Source organism: Aquila chrysaetos, chromosome Z, assembly GCF_900496995.4.
Source record: "Aquila chrysaetos chrysaetos chromosome Z, bAquChr1.4, whole genome shotgun sequence".
In the NCBI taxonomy this organism is placed as follows: Eukaryota; Metazoa; Chordata; class Aves; order Accipitriformes; family Accipitridae; genus Aquila; species Aquila chrysaetos.
In genome coordinates this window covers 17480507-17501591 of record NC_044030.1, presented here as the reverse complement: position 1 = coordinate 17501591, position 21085 = coordinate 17480507, and the positions used below count along the sequence as shown (strand labels likewise).

At 37.8% G+C, this 21085-nt stretch overlaps 1 protein-coding gene across 10 annotated transcripts in view; it reads right to left on the bottom strand.

The window, feature by feature from the left end:
• COMMD10 (COMM domain containing 10) overlaps window positions 1–21085 on the bottom strand; it is a 126998-nt gene that overhangs the window by 73715 nt on the left and 32198 nt on the right. The window contains exon 6 of one of the 10 annotated variants that reach the window (XM_030004506.2): window positions 2077–3359. The exons of 8 other annotated variants lie outside the window; for them this stretch is intronic. In XM_030004506.2, coding sequence (XP_029860366.1) covers window positions 3129–3359 — 231 coding nt within the window. In that variant the 3' untranslated portion in view covers window positions 2077–3128. Of the gene's footprint in view, window positions 1–2076; window positions 3360–14318; window positions 14385–21085 lie in introns of those variants that run through there. One more of the 10 variants, XM_030004510.2, reaches the window with a different exon arrangement.

Below are 21085 nucleotides of genomic sequence, written 5' to 3'. Positions count from 1 at the left end.
GAAGCAAATCAGACATAACATGCAAACAGAATACCTGACCTGAAAGCTTCAAATTTTTAAGAGCTGGAATAAATCCTGACCTAAATTTTACTTTTTTTTTTTTACCCACCATTCTCTTCATACAGGAAAAGATTCACTATTTTCCAACAAAGAATTGCTCCTTATGAGGAATCCAGTAACAGCAACGTGGATGTCAGTTTTCAAAAGAAACAATGCAAACAAGTACGCAAGTTCTAATATTTCTATCTGGTAACCATGGTGAAGCCTGTCCTTTTGGACAACAGGGAGAGGCACTTGGGCCTCAGTTCAGAAAGAGCTCATTCTTCTTCAGAAGAAATGAAATCTAGGATTCTCACATGAAACCTGGGAGAAAAAGGCAAATTGAAAAATTCATGTTAAAAATACCGAAGCCTGCAGCACTGTAAGCACTTAATGCAAGTGTTGCATTGGTCTCCGAAAGCACATCCACTCACATTGAGTTGTACATGCAAGCACGGCAAGGTAAACTTGCTCCGAGCACAAATCTCAAATTAGGGGAAAATGTTCCAAGATTCTCTGATATGATGATGTTTTTCAGAAATGTCTCCAAACCCAGATGGAAGTAAAAGGCCACAAATACAAATGTTACCTTGGTCATCAGTGTTCAACTATTCTTCAGGGGGTTGTTTTTTGGTTTTTTTTTTTAAAAAGTGCTCCCATGCTCCAATATTCCAGCAAATTGTGAAAGAAATCTTATTTATATCTTGTAAAAACATGAAGTACTTCGAGCTCAGCATAACAAATTCATAAGAGAGACCAAGTCAATCATAGCTGAACATGAAGACAACCTTTTTGCCTTCATTTTTAAGCTTTACTTCATGATTATTTTATTCTGTGAGTTTATATGAAAGCAAGTTTTAGTACTCACAGTAAAATTTGGCAACTGTGAGAAACCACTTGTATTCTTGTTCGTCTTACCTTACAATTCTTTCCTCCTACAGGCTGAGTTAATTAAAGCCAAAACACTTCTAAAACATGCACAGTGGATACATTTGAAGTTTATGATGAAGGAAAGTGGTAGAGTGTTTACATCTTATGACCTAAAAAGTTGGTGTTCAATAATGAATGGGCTTCTACAACTCGGCTTTGGTGCTACCAGATCTGCAGACTACCAGTGCAATGTTAATAAGATATCAGCTTATACTTTTTTTTTTTTAAACCTCCAGTGGTAATTAAAACAACCCCTGATTTAGAGTTTAATTAAGAAATAAGATAATGGGATAATAAAAGTCCTATTTAAACTGCTTAACTTTTTCAGCCTGATATCTCAAGTCAATTAGCAGACTGTACTGTGTGTCTTTTAAAGCAGCACTGTCTTATTATTGGCTCCCCACATATTTGTTTAAATAGGTTCCTTTCCTGGTACAGAAGTGGGAATAATAGATTGTGTTGGGTCTGGCTGAGAGGGAGTTAATTCTCCCCATAGCAGCCCTTATAGTGCTGTGCTCTGTATTGGTAGCTAGAAAGGTGTTGATAACACACCAGTGTTTTGGCTACTGCTGAGCAGTGCTCCCACCGCATCAAGGCTGTCTCTCCAACATTTCCCCCCCTCACTGGCAGGCTGGGGCAAGATCTTGGGAGGGGACACAGCCAGGACAACTGACCCAAACTGACCAAAGGGATATTCCATATCATATGACATCTGCTCAGCAATAAAAGCTAAGTAAAAGGAGGAGGAAGGGGGAGCATTTGGTATTTACTTTTGTCTTCCAGAGCAACTCCTCTGTGTACTGAAGCCCTGCTTCCCGGGAAGTGGAAGCAGACATCGCCTGCTGATGGGAAGTAGAGAATAAAATCTTTTGTTTTCCTTTGCTTTCAATCAGGACCTTCGCTTTTGCTTTATTAAACTGTCCTTATCTCAACCCAGGAGCCTTTTGTTCTATTTTCTCTCCCCTGTCCAGTTGAGGAGGGGGAGTGATAGAGCAGCTTTGGTGGGCACCTGGCATCCAGCCAGGGTCAACCCACCACACTGATTTATTTTTTTTAACCTCTTGAAGCAAGGAAATAAAAATAATCCAGAAATTTGGCTGTGGGTTTGGTTCTAGTTTGTTGGGTTTTTTTAATTTTCTTAAGAAATATGGCTGACTATTTGCCAGCTCTAAAAAGGTAAGTTATGGGACTAAGTCACACATTATGCAAATGTCATCCAGTATTTTAACATGAGAACCTTTGTGGGTCATCTTCTATTCAAAACTCTTGCTCTCTTTTGCTCTGCACAGTCATTGTCCACTTCCACTGTAGCCACTGCAGCACTGGGGTGCTGCATGAGTACTCCAAGTTATCACTGCATCAGTCAGCACATATGGTACAGACATACCTATATGCTTTATGGAATTTGCCCCAAACAAGGAGCCGGCCTCAGTAATGTCTTTGACATGGTAACAGTAACTATTTTCTGTACATACTCAACACTTTCTTCAAAATCACAACAAAAATTGTCCTGTTTTTTCTTGTTGCAGCACGAGAATACAATCAGCCTCTGCAGCTTCATTAGTGCTAATGCAGAAGCTGCATTTATGTCTACTTAACTAATTACATTAACCAATCGCTCGCTAAAGTGAACTCTGTGGATCCTGACAGGAAATCATGCAGGAAGAATCCCAAAACACAGCAGAAGGGAATTCCCAGTGGTTTCCTTTTAGATTAATTCAATGTAGAACTGGGGAAACGGATTACATATCGAATCATGGCTCAGCTTGGTACACAAAGACCAATTTCAGCATTTTCAATTCAAATATTTCAGTATTTTCAATTCAGTATTTTCAATATTTCAGATTTGTGTTGGAAAAAGAAGTTGAAATGGCAAGAGATTCAGGGCAAGATTTATGAAGCCAGAACAAGGGAGGAAATGTCAGACAAGGAAATGTCAAATTTTCAAACATTATTTTATAAAAAGGCCATAACTGAACCTGACAACCTAGACACCACTTATGAAATCACAACCTAAATTTAAACTGATAAGTAGGTTAAAATAACAAAAAAAACCAAATAAAGGAATAGTGAAAATCCGTGACAATAATTCACGATTACTTTCTGGAAAAGATCTTCTATGGTGTCTTTGTCCCACTTTGCCTGAAAGACAGAAACAATCAGAATTGTAGAGCTCCAATTTTCAAGTGCAAGATTATTTCAGTGTATTCTACAGCAGTGCATTCTGGAATACTTTCAGGCAATATTATAGCAGTAATCTGTATGCTCCCCATTTTACACCGAAGGCAGCTGGCTGGAAGTTCCATCAGTATGTAAATTAAGTAGTAATGCAGGTCTTCATTTGTTTGCAATGAGTGAAGGACCAAAGAAAGGCTCCAGAACTTATTCTCCTTATAGGACAAGAGGAAAAAAAAAAGTAATTACATATTTATCCTCTGCTTTACAAACTATCTATCCTCAATGCAATGTAAAAATAGTATAAACAACAGCAGGTTATCTCCTCCCCTGCCAAGTGCAGTCCACAATCTGTGGGGTCACATTGTATGCCTATTGAAATGGCAAATTTTTTCGGCACATTTTTTCTGCAAATGCATCACCTCAACGATTGCTGAACTTCCAGTGAAATCTGAACTCACAAGCAAAATAATAAGTTCTCAGTAAGACACAAGCTCAGTTAACATCACCAACACCACAGTCTTTAGCCATAAACTGTGGTCTACACCCACCCACAATAGAGAAACCACACTTTTCAAATCCGTATACATGCTAAGGATTCACAACCACTCACTGCAGAGATCAAGTTTTGTTCTTACTGACTTGTGGGCTTCTTCCAAGGCCACAGAAGTGTTTTCCAGCGGTAAAATGGTTTGCCCAGAGAGCACATCTTCTCTTTCCCTGTCCACCCTTCACCTCCTTTACTTCAACTTTTTGTCTGGTCTGCTGCTTGCAGAAAGAAAACTGAAGCTAGGGTAATACAAACATTGATTCTATTTGCCTTTTAACTAATAAGATACCATGTGCCAAACCACTATTGTAGGTGAATGGTTTTTTTTCCTTTTTCTTTTTTTTTTTTTTGTTGGAGAGAAGGCAGGGAGAAAGGAGGAAATGTGTTTACTTTTTTGCATTTACAACTCTTGAAAACCAGAAAACACAGGGGAAATCACAAACTCCATAACCACAAGAAAACATTTTCTATTGCAAGTCATTTTGTTATGTGAGGAGGAATATCAGACTACTGCTCCCTTACCCTTAAAGCACAAAGATGCAGGTTAGTCAGCCAGTCTTTAAAGGACTTTTGAGACATTAATGTTCTCTGCAAAATAGCACGCAGGTTATTTTAAGTGTCACTACAGTTTAACTGTTGCCACTAGAGAAAGCAGAAACACTTTGTTCCACTTTCTTCCTCTAGTGTGGTTTTGCTGAAAAAAACCCAAAAAACTAAGTTTTATTTCTAGTTTAACCTTCTATGATAAGCATAGCTTAACCTTTTCTCCCCCGTCTCCAACTCATGCTTCACTCATCTGAAAAAGCTCCATTTTCTTGACTTAGGTCCTTCTGCGCTTTTTCCTCTCTTTAGACCCATTTGGAGCTGTGAAGATGTCCCTTCCCCCATTTAAGCCTTTTATTTTATAGCACTTATCTATTTTTAAGACTTAAATGTTTCAGTCAATATGAGGCATTAGGGTAGAAAATAATTGTTGTGATCTGTTCCTCTGTGTTGCTTAATGAAGTAAAAAGGAAAGTTGTATAGCTGTTTGGCAGTCTTACTTGCTGTGAAGTGTCATTAAGTAAGAGATGGCAAGTTTTATCATGCACCTCTGACTACTAAATTCACAAAACAAACAGAAGGTTTACCATGGGAGGTAGAGAGAGATCAGGCAATATCCTCAAGTCACTCTTCCAGTAAAACAGCGTGTGGTTACTGAAATTGCTATGGGAACATGGGAGTTCATCAGAAACATACAGTTCTAGGTGAAAATGTTCCTTAACCTTTTACATTACCACTACTACAGAAAACCCAAGGTGTAGAAAGGCTGGTGCTCATATACCAGGAAAAACTAAAACATTAAATTTGAAACAGTGTCACATTTATTTTTTTTTATGCAGTCTTTGATGTTAAGCAGTAGTATTTGATTAAGGAAAGAAAGTCTCCACATGTGTCCTCCAGTAATGCACTTCACTTGATTTTAACACATTCTTTAACTGTAGCTGAAAAGAAGAGGCCACAGGGAAGGGGTAAAGAAGAGACAACCGTTTTCTTCTGAGCCAGTGCTGGATGCAATTCTGCTCAATGGATGACTCATATAATTTTGGAGAGAAGTAAAGTTATATTTGGGTATCTGCATTGTGCACACAAATTCTGCTCCGATTTCCTTCCATGTCTTATGGTTCCTTGATAATGAAAGTGTATTTAAAAAAAAAAAACCAGTCCTTCAGCCAAAAAAACTGCTAAATTCACCAGAATTTAAGCAACTGTCTGCCACATTATTCATAGTTCCTCTTAACCACATATCCTGTTTCCAAATATTCACAGTTTGTGAAACAAGGGCTTACTCCCTCTAAACACCAATTAAGAAGTATCTTTCAGGACAAAGTAAAACAGTATTCCTCAACAGATAGCTATCACACCACCTCCACAAATATATTCAGATTTTGTACCAGGCTCATAATAATTGTTGCACTGAGGAAACCTTAGTTCTCTGATTTCTGCAAAGGGGCCAAAATGTGGTCTGGAAATGAATATAAATGTCAATTATTAAAACAAATCTTCCAAATGCAGAATTCAGCTTACCCAGGTTATTTGAATTACAAAACCTGGCTTCTCAAAATACAAATGAAGTCTTCTAAACTAAATAGAACACCAAGAAGAAAAAAAAACACCAAACAATTTTAATTATCCATGTAGCATATTTCTTTCTGCTTCCTGTCTTTTACCCCATTAGGACAGTCCTTTAAAGTGACATGGAAGAACAGCAGAGGGCATTTGAAATTTTTATGACTTTTCCAAGGTCATGGGTATCATGGATGTGACTTAATAAACCAGTAGAGTTAGGCTGATAGAGCACAAGGAATGAATTAGTCCCTTGCTCATTAAAAAAATTCATCAAGAAAAAAAAAACCCAACATACACAAGCTTTTTGCTTTCAACAAGCAAGCTATCTATCAGATGATGAGGTTAAAAAAATTACTAGCAGAAATACAGAAAACTGCTTACACTGGTAACTCAATGTATCTGGAATATGACAGGTATTCAATCTGGCCACAGGGCCTTGGCAAACATGAAAATGACCAAACCAAGAATATAAGACTATTAGTAATGCAAAAAGATTCCCATTACACAGGGAATCTTTCTCCATAAGACATATTTTCTATAGCCTTGATATCCTCATGAGGTTGTATATAATAAATTATTCAAATAATAATGAGGATGTTTGGGATCCAAAGACCTGAAAGACAGGTTTATGTATTTGGTTAAATCTACTCTAAAAATTACACCCAGTTGTTCATTTCTGTCAGAAGGCACAGCACTCCTACACCACAAGAAGCTCCAAAACATCTCCTGCACGTTTGCCACACTGATGTAGGAACAAATGTGAAAGCAGCTCTTAGAGAAAGCAAGGTGACACACCCCAGCAATTTTAGGACTAGCCCAGCTCCATCCTCTACCCACCTCTTCCCTCACTGCTCCTGATTCTCTACTTCTATAAAACCTCATTTTACAAAATATAGCCATACTGAGACGCAAATCTGAAGTTTCACTTACACTGTTTTTAACTAAGCCATAAACATCATAATTGACAAAACCCACTCATCCACTCACCCACCAGTCTGCTGTGTATGCCATACTTGTATTGCCAAAAGTAAAACATAGAGGAGTAAACAATAATACAGTCCAGACTTGCAAATGGTTACTGCACAAAATTAAAGACAATAAAAGAACGTGTGAACTTCTCACTTGGAAGCATTGGCCGTGTCTCAGACATACTTATTTATTACTTCAGAGTATCTGACAGTGTAAGGATAATTCAGATTGCGTCAACTGTTACAACACATTATGAATATCCTTGTTCCCCTCTGTTCACAAGAGCCAGAATTAAGACATGCTGCTTCCCAGTAGACAGTGCTTGGGTTCTATTCCCAAACTTACCATCAATGCGTGGCGTAACCTTCTGCTAATATTTTACCTGTGTGTTCATTAGCCTGTTTCAGATTAAAGAATTTAAATACGTTTTTGTTGTAAAGCTTTTAACAATTTACAAACAGAAATCATATTGAAAACAATATGCCAGAATTCCAACAGACTTTATTCAAAAAAATATTCTTTTAAAAATGTAATTCCACTCCTAATTCACAATTGCCTACTACTGTTTAAGTTGTTACACCTAAAAGGTCCATCTTGTCTTTAAGAGCATTAACAGAGGGAAAAAAAAAATACCTAGATCCCTATTTTACTGCAAAGACTCTGTTTCATTATGATAAAGAAAGGGTTAATTTTGCATTTCCAAAACTTTTCGGAAGTATAATTTAAGAATTGAATCAATAAAATACACAAGACCCCAAGGGGAAGGGGGCACATATTAGAAGCAAATGGTAGAATGTTTCAGTGCGTGATTATTTTTCCTTTAAACAAAGCATAATTTTTAGATTAAATAAGTGAGAAAGGCAACAGTGTTACTACTACTCCTGCTATGTTCTGTAACAAGCACAACATACTTTTATCACCAGTGAACACTGCAGGTTAGTATGCAGTTTCATGTGAAATTTGAGCAGTACCTTCCACTGACAGAATAACCACTGTTAAAAAGTGTCCCAGCAAAATCCTGCTTCCAGGCTTAGCCTAACAATAATTAATAGGTTATATTTTATAATATGCTTTCTGTAAACTTTTTCAATTTATTAAATATAGCAATATAACATTTTACAACCATCCTTCTGTCCCTTACAGCTTATGAAAACTAAATGTGAATTCAGTCCAATAATTGGCTTGTACATTTCGGTTTTACAAACCATCATCTTCTAATAGGTTTAAAAAGAACCATACATACACAAGACAGCAATGCCACAGAAATGCAGCCACCCACTACCCTGCTTTCCCTAGCAAGCTGTCCAGGTTCTCCATCCTCATTCACCATTCTCATGCTCGTGTTTGCAGCGGACTGAAAGAAGGTAAGTGCTTTGACTGCACCTTGAAGGGAAACCACATCAACACCACCCCTTATGCCTGAATCGCTTGTAGAGGCATTACAAACATACAGGCACAGCCTCAGGTGCCACGTGATGGCACACCTCAAAGTACTGGGGACTGTGCATCCTAATTGTGGCTTATCACACCAACCTGCTGCCTGCAGACCCGTCTACAAAGCAGTATTGAGCCAGCAATGGACCACAGGTTTATGGTCATTCCTGTGTCACACACCAACTTGGGTGTAGGTGGAACTAGGTACACAGCTTGTCACACTGAATTGCAACATGCAATTTTAGCAGACGGTGTATTAAAATAAAGAATATTATGGTTTGTTACTTGTGAACAGGACGGGCAAAGCTACACAGAATCCAAATTTTCCACAGTGCTTCCACAGCTTTTTCTACAGAGCATTAGCACTGTATTAAAATTAGTATCTAAAGAAAGCACTGCAGAATTACAAGGCAAATCAGTTAGCAAGTCAAAACACTGATATGAGGAAATATGAAAGTCCTAGACTAAAATCAAGAACTGCATTTAGCAATAGTCTGAAGGAACATTTTCCAATTATGGCAAAAATCTGCTGTTTTTAAGTATAGGAAAAACGGATCCTGGCTGCAAGGAATTTATAAATGCACATCTTATTCAGACACAAAGCAACAAGTTAAAAAAAACTACTAATTTCAGACCTTCTTAAGCAAATTAAACATAAAAGTTACCTATCACAATAACATACTTTCTCAATGCAGAGCACTGCAGATTTCAGAAAGAAGTCTGCAGCAAATTAAGGTCAGCATTTAAAATGTTGAAGCTTTTCAGAGATGCACCATTACTTAATTTTAGCATATAATCTTCATGTCCCATTCACCAAATCCTACACTGTAAAATGTGGACTCAGAATACAGATTCATAGAAGAAATAGAAAAAAAAGTTTCCTTGAAATGCTACTCTGCTTATTGGTCCTAAACAAGCTTAAATCACTACTATTACTCTTAAAATTAAATAAGTCAATAATCATAAAGAGTGCAAAGACATCAGATTGCAGGTCCCCAGTTGTTTGTCTCCTGCACTACAAGTTCAGCCCAGAGTAAGTGCAACCACAAATGTATGCCCAAATGCTATTTTAATATAATATTAAATATGGAATACCACAAAATTTGCCCTCCAAGCACAGAGTTACTATTGCTTCTGGTCCTTTATCCTGTATATTGTTTTTACCTCATTTCAGTGCTTTCGTTCTCATCAAACAGCTCCTTACTGTGCATGTTTCGCATAAGTAATATAATGCCAGGTTATGCTAACTATAGTAATACTGGTTAGTGCTTGACATAGGTCCCAAGTCTGCCAGGTTATGAGCAACTCATTCTTTTCCATTATCTAGTAGAGACTGAGTGATTTTAATGAGAATCAATTTCATTGAAGAACTCATCTGCAATGCTATAGCACTTTTGTACATCTCCTGTTGAGTAGCATTTCTAACAAAAATACACTTGGACATCTTAACATAATACCCAGAATGGAAAATGTGACAAACTGACTAGAATTGTGTGGGTTTTAGAAAGAGCAAAAACAAATTAGGAACGTTTCACAAAAGCTAAGTACAATTCTGCCTAGGAAAGAGACCCTTTGATTTGTGAATTTAATGTCTCTGTTTCCTTCCTCCTCCAAAAGGGTGGTCCCACCTTTTATCCTCACTGGAATCTGGGCACTCTTGCTTACTTTTCTTGTGTAAACAGAACAGAGCAGATTAAATACTAAACTAGTCATGACCCTATTCAGCTGCTTTTTCAGTATTTTGCTTTACAGTGAATTTTCAACATATAGCTTCTCCAGAAATGTCCACTTCTGACATCTTACTCAAGGACACCACTTTTGTGAAAACTTAAATCTCTTTTAAACTTTCCAGCTACAGAACCACATAAATTGTTCCTTCCAAATTTAATTTAGCCACTTTCAGTGATGTTCTTGATTTTCTCCCCTCCAGCTTGAAAATCTTATTTAAAATACTAATTGAATACACTGAAATCCTTTTGATAATATTCACTATCATCTTAGACAAGAATCTCTGAGTTTGAGTTGTGGTTGCCTTAATCACTGTATTCCTTTTTATCTTTTCTTCATGACTTTATAATTTTTTGCTTTTTGTATCACTGCACATGTTACAAGCAACATCCTTTATTTCTATGATTTCCTTAGCTAGCTACACATCAATTATTAGTTGAGAAAACAAAGTGGTAGGCTAATTCCTGCAGCTCAAAGAGTGTTTTCCTCCTCAGCCATTCATTTCCTGCCTCAGTCAATTCCAGACATTCCATGCCACTCTTGATCCTTTAAGTGAATCTGTTTTGGCAATTTTATCTTATCTGTTACTAATGTGCACTATATCTACTCTAAATGTGTTCCATATTGACGTTTCCATAATTTCCATTCTTCTCCCCCTCCTATTTTCTCTTTCATAATGCATGTTGATTACAATCAGGTAACTTTCTTATCATTGCTATTTCATACCTGTACATTTTAGTTATATGCACTTTACTTACAAATCAAATTCTTCTTATTGTATTCTTTGGTTTATGTTTGGACACAAGAAAAAATTATTTTTAAACAGCTTCAGTAGCATTAGATAAGCTCACCATCTGTAAAACTTTATATGCAAACTTTATACATAAAGCTCTTTCAGACTGAATTGCTTGGGGTAAAAACTACATTATTTTAAGACTGAGCATATGAATGACACTACTAAGAAAAAGAATCTAATCAAATGGCACTTCAGTCAAACATACAAACACGATTACAAAAACAAAAATGCTTAGCAACGTCCTGCTTTTTAAATTTGTAGGAATTCTTGAAATATTTAATTGTCTCTCCATCTCACTGATTTCATTAACAAGAAACACCAATGCATCAACCTTAAGAAATTCCATGCAAGTCATTTCTCTCTCCTGCCTCTGAAAACAGTAAGTTTTATGAGCTTACCAAAAATCTTCCTGATCTTTGTATCAGTAGCAATACTAAAGGCACAAACATACATGCAGAAGCGTCTCACTTCTACCTACATCTGTAAAGCAAAATGCAAGTCTGAAGATGTCTGCTAAAATCTGGGACACAACTGCGATTTTGGAAAGCACGAGTCCAGCAATCATGAAAAAGAAGTGTAATAGTTAAGAACAGGGCATAGTTTAAAGTTGCATTTTCTTCACCACGTCACACCCTTCCTCATGCTAACAACTCACAACCACCTGAAAACCACAGTCTATTTCCTTTTGTCAGTGCAATTTTTTTGTAGGGCCCACTGGTAACTTAAGCACTCACGATTTCTGGAAACCTCCAGGACATTGGCTTTGTTTCATTTTCTAATTCATTTCAGGGATCCATTTTGCAGTGTAGTTTTACAAACATACCGACACAACAGAGAGTGGTGAACTTCATTCACCAGCCTTTCTTCCACCTACTACAGAAGAAAACACACAGTTGGGTTTCGATGGATTTAGAGGGAGAATGAATACACTTCTCAACAGCCAGCAGGATGAAGGGGTTTTGTTTTGTTTTGCTTTTATTTCCAAGGTTCATCTCTGCAGCCACAGTTTGTTCTACTGCTTTTATGTTTGCTTTGAAGGACGCTTCACAACTGTTGACATCGGTATCTGTTCACATGCAAAAAAATGCCATTTAATTTAAGCAACATTAAGGTCTACAGTCTGTATCAGTAACTTCAGGATAAAAACATGTTCAACATTCTAACATGGACAGCCAAGGAAATTCAATCCCATGCTGTGCTGTTCCCCGTGATGCCTGTTCCAAGGGTAACCTTCTCCTCCTTCTTGGTCAAGGATTTCCTCCCCCCTTTCCAAATTGGTTTCCAGGCTTCGTCCAGCCCACAGAGTAATGTAATTGTAAGCAAAATAGATTTTACTGTCACCCACACGTCTGCAGTCCCTCACTATATATATATATATATACACACACACATATATATATGTATATATATGTATATATATTTTTTAGATTTACAAGTTTAAATAGGGATTTTTATCACAATCAAAAAAATAATTGGAAAAATCCTTTTGGTCACCTCACCCATCTTTCTGCTCGTACACGAGTGTATTCTATCTTACACTCTCTGGAAATGGTTTCTTCTGTTTTCTGTAGAGCATTCATCTACCTGGGGGAGATCAGTCACCTTCTACATTATTTTATACGCCACCTTCAGAAAGTGGAGAGTATACTGCTGATTCCCTGTACTATATTAAAGATTAGAAGGAAGCCTAGCCAAGCACTCTCCTCCCAGGTGCATTATTTCAGCACCTGGACTGTGTGCTCTCCACAGTGCTCAAAAGTGTTATGTGCTTGGTGTTTAATGACAGCAAAGTCTGACCTTAAATCAGAATGCTCATAATCAGTTAGTGTTTGGGCGAAAATCCAGGACTTCCATGAGAAACAATCAGCAAAAATGAAATGGTAATTTTTACAGTTTAAGTCAATTAAACTTGAAAGGGATTTTGTGGGACAAACTAAAAGATACTCTTCTAGCCCAAAGGCTTTCTCCTTGACATATTCCAAACGCTTTTACACTCAGTAAAGATGTTAGCATCCTTTAACCGAAAAAAAAAAAAAAACCAACAACAACAACAAAAAAAAAAACCAAACTGCAAAGAGTTTTTAATGGAAGTGTAAGAATTAGATACAAATGGTAAAGAAATGGTGACTCCATGTAACTAGATCTATTTTTTTTAAAACTTTTACTTCCACAAAGCCATAGAATAATTTAATTTTCTCCATCTCTAAGGTAATATGAAGATATTAACATATGCCATACATGTACAATGGCAGATAAATTTTGCACCTGTTCCAGATCTGTTGGTAGAACAGCACATTACTGGATATTGTTTCCAGTGGCAATAATAACCTGCAGCCTTCCTAACATTCACACTCTCCCTACTCCTGCAATTTTTTGTGAAAGAATTAAACACATGCCAATTCCACCGAACTCTGAAAATGGGAAATGCTTATTTTTATTTGAAGACACATACTAAAGTAATAGTATTTTGGTTTCCAGCTACAAAGCTCTTCCTGCAGTTTTATAGGCTGACTCATGTTTGGTCCACAATTCTTATTTCCTTCTTCAATTAAAAAAAAGCTAATGCTGAAAGCACATTACTGAAGTGCTTCAGAAAACAGTGGAAAAACAGAATGCTGATTTTTTTTTCCATTGTCTGAAGCCACATTGCTATAAAAAGCCAGTAGTCTCTCAATTCTGCAACTGTTGAGCATCTTAAAAATAGTCAGATTAACGAAAACATTCAAGTTACTTCAACAAATTCAAAGCTGGGTTATGTTGAATTGGAATGTTTTGAAAACAATTTTATTGCAAAGAAGGGAGGACAGGATTTAGAACAAGTATCCACAACTTAATGTCTCACTGTGGTTCTTAAGTTACAGCACTGCACCTCTCACGCTCAGCTCTGACAAATATGTTTCATCTTTCTATCTATAAAGAACAGATACACTAGATGCCTTATTGGGTTTGGTTTGGAGGGGGTTTTGTGCTTGTTACATCATTCCTCTGCCTTACTATTTCCACACATCTTTGAAAGACCTGCTGTTGGTCTGTGGGTCACCCTTGGATCGCACTCCCTCAGTTACAGATGTGTCAAGGTCGTCAAAAAGCAGTAAACACAACAAGTGTACTCTGTCCTAGACAGGCATCACAGGCCTCAACCTTAAAGTCAAGGATGGCTCCAAGTTCTTTGTGACTCCCTCAAGGCCACAGGAGCGTACAATTGCTGTTTGAAATGGTAATGTGAATTTTAATGCAACTCCACTAAAAAAATAAATTCAAATTATGCTACACTTGAATTTTCAAGAGCTTTTCAGAATGACTTTTCAGATACCAGGTTGAGAACAAAGCACTGCATCATGTGGCATAACGCTTCTCACAATGCATCGCTTCCCTGCATGTTAATCATCCTCAGCCTTACCCAGACAAAGCTGTACAGGTTCACCTCAACTTCAGTTAGCTCTCAATGAACAACACTTCCTTGCTCCTCTGTTGCTGTTAATTGCGCTTACTGCCTCCACCTCCCCACAGTTGTTTCATGCACTTCTGTTCTATGTTATACCATTCTCAAACATCACTGTGCCAGCTTACCTGAGTCTGCCTGGTTACAGCACCCTTGGCAAATCAATGCACTCCAACAGAGAAGCTCCTTGCTGCTGCAGCAAAGCAGTTCTCCTGAAAAGGTTTAGTATTAAACGTTTCCTCCTATATTTTGTCTCAAATACAGCTACATTTAGAAAGAAATCAAATAGTACCAATTTCAATACTAAAAACTGGCTATTCTTGATCTCAACCATATTATCTACAAACCACTTTGGTCCTCGTCAGAAAGACTTTCATTTTCACTCAACGTGATACAAACTTAGAAAGAGTAAACTAAAATGCTCACTCAAGAACTTGTTAAATGTTAGCCTCCAAAAGTACAGATAGGAATAGACTGCCATCCAGGAACTCTGAAACTGTCTAAACACTGCCTAAACATCTGTCTTGCATTTATATCATTCCATGCTATCCCTTTAGGAGCAGAAGATACCCTACAGCACAAGAAGGGCTTTAAGGACTGAAGAACAAAGGAAACCAATCTAATAAAGCATTATAACGATACATTCTTTAATTAACTTTTGTTCAAAAAGAAAAGAAACAGAAGCAACAATGAAAAAAAAATACTAATTATATGATGGCAGCACTTGAAAGCGTGTAGAATAACTTCTTAGATATAGCACCAACCCCAGGAATTCTGTCCCACTTTGATGGCAACTCTGCTGTTAGAGGAATTTCAAAGATATTTTGGAATCTGTAGCATTTCTTTGATAGGAGCACAATCTGTTTGCTCCTATGAAGATGGGATGACGGAAAGGAAGAATGAATGGCAATGTGAAGAGGAAAAGTGATCTAGAAATGACAACAAGAAAAAACAGCTCAGGAACTCTGTTTCTCAGCTGTCACAAGGACTCTCCTGAATCTACAGGTACCTTTCTTCCTAACTTTAAATTGCAACTTCAAATGAACCTTCTCCTCCTGACTACTCTTAGGATCCCCTAATAAAACACACTTCCTTTCCAGTAATAGCTTCAGGTATTTGCAGGCAGTATTTGTAACGTTTATGCACTTGTTCTTGAACAAAGATAAGTCTTTATTTTCAAGTGTGTACAGTTAGATTTTGAAATTCCTTTATTTAGGATTCAGAATGGGAGAAAAGGAAAGACAACATGAATTTGAACTTCCTGTGCAGTTAATGAATCTTATACTCGGTTCCAGGCTCTAAAACCCTCCGGGACTACTAGGTATGACAGCACTCCTAAGCCACCAGTGGGCAGGCCCCTAAGGTATAGCGTCAGTACTTCTCCAGAAAGCTTCAGCCTGCTACTCTCCTATGCCAACACAGTGGATAATACATTTCTCCATCTCATGAAGGAGACAAGTGCACCCTTTGGTGTTGAAGTACCTAATCAAAGAAATATACATCGACCAGAGCTGCCTACAAATCTGGCCCTTGGCAACTTGTTTTGCTGTAAAATTCCCAATCTCATAACATGACTTATTCCCAAGCATAAGCACCTCCTAGCTCCTCATTTCTGTTGATGTTGGAAAAGAGGACAGATAAATAATGTAGCATTTTCAGCCTTCTTTAAAACTCTGCTGCCTACCTGCTGCACCAGAAGTAATCCAAAAAGCCTCGAACCAGGCATTACTGAAAAACTCAGTGCCTAATGCTGATGTTGTTGAGGAAGGAAAGCATTTACAAACACCACTTACAAAGCAATTTGCATAATATTTTGATTACATGCACAGCAGAAATTGTGATCCCCTTACACTGAGACACCTATAAACTCACCAAGAAAGCATCACAGTGCAGTTTTCTCTTCCATTTGACCCACTGGTGTGGTTCCATCTCATGGGCTGGCTGGACAACTTAGTTTCTGACTACCTACATGCAAGTACAAAAATGTTGCTCAAGGGGTCAAAAAAAGCAGCAGCTTTTCCTCACGTACAAATTTCAAGATAGACAAGCATTTTCACTAGCTTTGGCTCTATTTTTGGTTTTGTATTGCCCTTTCATTAGTACAAGGCTTCAAAATGTATTCTTAGTAACAAGATCTGTCTCAATATGGAAAAAAAAAAGCATTTTCCTCTCCCCCTTGAAATCTCTTTCTATTACTGCCTTGCCAGTGAGTGTGCATTCCTAGAAATATGTATTTGTTATTTCATTAGTAGTGATGTTATACAATCATACTGAACAAAATTTGCTCAGGGGATACAGGCCACACTGTGGGTTGTGGTTTTCCTGTAAAAGAGGTCATATTTCACGTATTTTAACCAGTGGAAAAGGTCACTTGTCATAGCAGCTTTTAAAGTTTGCTAAATGTTCATACAAGCCAAGTGGCACAAATTAGATGCCTCACAGTTCCAGATACCAGACTCCTGTCATTTGTAAACAACAGGAAACGAGATGAGTGAAAATTGCCACCTTTGCATATAATTGAGGTGATGACCCACCCTCTTCCACCTGAAGCATGGCTGGAAAGGGTGTCACAGCACTGTTACAGATGCCTGTTCAGTGTCAAATGCACAGTGTTGATACTGTTTGACAGCATGTATTGTATATTTATTGCCTTAAGCAGGACAGATGTTAGTGACGCAGGAGATGCTCACTTTGTACTCCTTCAAGAATATACATACTACTTCTCCAGGAAGCCAGATTTGGCAATTTCATTAGTTTGCTCGTTGACAAAAAAATTAGCAAAAGTAACAGGAACGTAAGCCCAGCAATTCTGCGAAGTGGACAGAAAATACAGAACAATCCAATTGCTTTTAAATTCAAAAACATGCTGTTAACCCACAAAGCAGCTTGGTTGGAAACTCATAATCACCGAGAGGATTACTTTTTCTTGGCAGTACCATTTTGTAGCATAATTCATGAAATAATGCATTTAAAGAACTGACATATGAAAAGCAGAGCACGGGGAGAATCACAACGATGGTGAACACAAATGTAAACTGAATGCAAATGAAGAAGCACGAGGTCCTTCTGTACTACTTGGAGCAGACCTGGCGAGATGCTTGTCACATAAAATACCTAATTAGTTTGTAACAGTCTAACTAATACAAAGCTGCTGGCAAGGTATGAACCAACAGGGTAACTGGATATGATTCTCCTCACCATAATGTTTTCTAAAGGTGCATGAGACAAAAGCAAGGTACAACCTGCACAGTATGTGAATTGGTCTGGCAGCTGCTCCTTGCCATCCTTTCACACCCGAACAATCTCTCCTGATATAAGTGTTGGGTTAGAAAGGAAAGGTATGCATGTGTGTCGTTCAACAAGACACGTGACAGGTTGTGTATAATGACAACAGAGAGGGCGGAAACACGACTGGGTGCAGGATGCACAGCCCAGAAGTGGTCCCATAGTAAGGGACCTGATCCTGGCAAGACGCAAATGCTCTGACACAGATCAGCTTCTCTCCTTTGGGCTGCACTGTAAAAATACTGTAATAGAATCTGTAATTTCCTAATCTAAATTAAAGTTTCCCATGTGATGGCCTCACTTTTTAGCATTACAAAAGAGACACCATGTTCAAATGTTTCAAACAGTTCATTTTTTCATTTCTGTGGCTAGCTCTACTCTTGAAAGGATTACAGGGAAAGTCTGAAAGGAAAATACTGCCAAGCACTCATATTTTGAAGCAGAATCTCACAATTGTTCACCTTCATACTTAGAAGAGTACTTATGGCACTGTAGAGTTAAAGCTCCTGTAAATTTACCAAACCATCCCTCTGCCCTCAGACACTCAGCAGTGCTTCTTCTGGAAGAAAGGTAGACTGCCCCATTACATGAATTTAAAGGATATCACCCAGTCTCTCAAGTCCTGTGCAGCTACTTTGACTGGAAACCTCTACCCTCACTCAACCAATACCTCTGTCCCTTCCAGTGCAGAAGATGGAGTTATGACCGCTGCAGTCAAGATGCTGAAGGGAAAGTAGGCAGCTGTTCCCAGAGCAGCTCCCTGGCTTGCTCTCTCCCAGGATGGGGACCTCGCTGCTACCTCTCTAACAGGTCAGCACACACTTCAGCAGCAGGAGATGGCTCATCTGAAGCTCCCCACTCCAGCAGTGCGCTTCTGACTCTCAAGCTGGTGCTGATCTTCCTGCATGCAAACATACTAGCTACTCAAACGCAGCTCTGTGTGCCCGTTCCAGAGCACATCCGCTGGTAAGGGAGTTGAAAAGTTTGTTGGAGAGGACAAAACAAATTAGAAATGAATTTTTAAAAAAATCCTGAGATTTGACATGTAAGAAGTTAAGGAACAATGGAAGTTAACTTTGCTAAATATTCCCAGATTTTAGAAGTTATTTAAATGTGAATTACCTACAAGATTTTTAATCCACTTGGCCCAACCTCCTTTTTGCACTTCAGAAACTTAAAAAGGCAAAATCATACTTGTTATGTAATTTATTTTCAGCTCTTCTGTCTATTATAAAGACAGACATCTTCAAGCATCTAAGGGCACTCGCACAGATTTTAAAAGCGTGTAATTACACTCAGGCTTGCAATGAAATGCTTACAAATACGCAATGGACTTTTATAAGTTTATATATCAATTCCAGCCTGTACAAGACAGATATTATACACAACTTTAGTGTCAGAACTGCCTTAGAAATGGAAATGTCTTAACTGGATTTGATGTTGAAGCTGACCTTATTTTGTCAGGACACACAGCGTAACTATACAACTATAAATAGGCAAAAGAAAAAACTTTACAAATACAAGAACTGGAATAACTAGGTCTGCTGCAACTGAAGATCAGGCGAGTGATTTGATACTGTAGGGAGAAAAAACAGAACTAGAGACTGATTAAAATTACTCGTTTGATGTGCAAAAAGATGTAACACAGCAGAAGTTATTTAGGCAGCATGACACTCAGCAAGAAAACAAATACCCCAAATATTATGGTACTTTAAAAAAAATGTTCGTTTATATAACATTCTTATCAATTTTTCCTATAAAAACCTGCCCTACAGCAATAATTAAGCAAAATGGATTGAAAATACTACATTGTACAAATCAGAAATTAGCTATAGTGGACTTGTAGTCTACGAGATTTTTTTATGAAGGTAACAAAGACTTATCACAGGAGAACAGTGAGATCAGTGTCTGACTTGGGTTAAAATATGTCAGCCTGCAGCTAGGCTTTTCAGAAGCTGCAGAGAGAATCAACATAAGTAAGACAGTAACAGGCTGAGTGACTACTCCGTGCCTCTTATACCTTTCCTGCTTATCCTCCTTCCCCTTAGAGTATCTTTCATATAATTTAAACAGCAACATAATATCACAGTTTCCAAGCTAATCCATCCACTTAACTTTCAAAGGTGAAAAATGCACATCTCAGGACAAAATAATCAAGTACATCTTAAAAAAGAAGTTGAGAAGTTTGTTCAGGTATGCTTTTTTGTGCACCATTAAAAGAAAAGGCAGGTGAAATATTGGGAAAAACAAGGACTAAAACTCCTGCCAGTGTTCCTCAAAAGCTCAAGTTCAACAAAGTCAGTATCATTATTTCTTCTATGAAAAAAATGGAATAAAAAGTTATACAAATTACTAAAGAACTGCTTAGGGTGGACAGTAAGAACCCATTTCATTGGTATTTGTATTAGATTTGTTCTTCTGTTTCTCCACAGAATTTTGTTTCTTCTGCTTACAAGACAAGAGTTCCATTTCTATCCATGCCCATCGCAGAGCTTTCTGAGCAGTGTTTCAGTAAACAGCATGTTTAACACAGGAATAGAAGGCAGAAAGTTTCCTGTATTTTCTGACCATCCTGCCACAGCTGCAGAAGTACAATGCAGTGGTGAGAAAAGAAATACTAACCAACCACAGTAAGCCTGAAAAAAACGGGAAATTATGCAGAGAAAAGGTGGAGTGCTGCAGTCAGTCTAGGAAGGTGTGGACACCATATTCTCTCTCTTCTACAAGACTGCCATTTTTAACAAATAGGCTGCATAAGACTTAAAGCTTTCTTTGAACACTCCATACTGTTCTTTCTGGATACCCTAAGCAAGGTCATTAACCTACCTCTTTTTGGAGTGTCTCCAAAAAATGCTTTCTCCGGTGCAGCTACAAAAGTTAGAGGCATTTATAGGTAAGTTCACAAATTCCATTAAAACATTCTGTATATATTTAGATCTTGCTTTTAACTCCCTCTTTTTCATATTTGCTTCTCTCCAACTAAAGATCTCATATTCAGAGAGTGCCTCCAACACAGTACACACTACCAGAAGACAAGGCATTAAGAAGAGTGCACCTCTCCCATTCCAACTCAAGAAGTGAACAGCAAAGCACAGTCTGCTCCTAAGCTCCCGCTACAGTAATGAGGAACAAGGCAACTGCTTCTGAAGCGTCAGTATAAATGAAAAACAGGCAGTAATCATGACTGTAGAAGACAATCCTACCTCTTCCAACAAGCTCTGAAGGTATCCCTTAGATGGGAACCAGCTACAGGAAAATAAAACACTGTTGGATCTTAAAGATGTGAAGTATTTTGAAGCATGAGTCTACTGAGAAAAAACACATGGAAATTCCTTTTTTAAAATTCCACATCTCTCTTAACTTTCCTCATTTAGAACCCCTCAAAGGAAAAATAAAGGATTAATAGATAACAAAACCTTCCACAAGCAAGCCTCTCCAAGTTGCAACTGCTGAGCAGTAACAAGTTCAACATTTTACAGATGGAAGAACTGAGAAGCTGAAAATGGAAAACTGAGAAGCATTTCCAATGGTACTCAAAAAACATACAGACACATGTTTATAGGTAGATCTGCACAGCTTCCCCAACACCAAGGCTTTCCATATGTAGAAAGTTAATCTCCTACTTTTA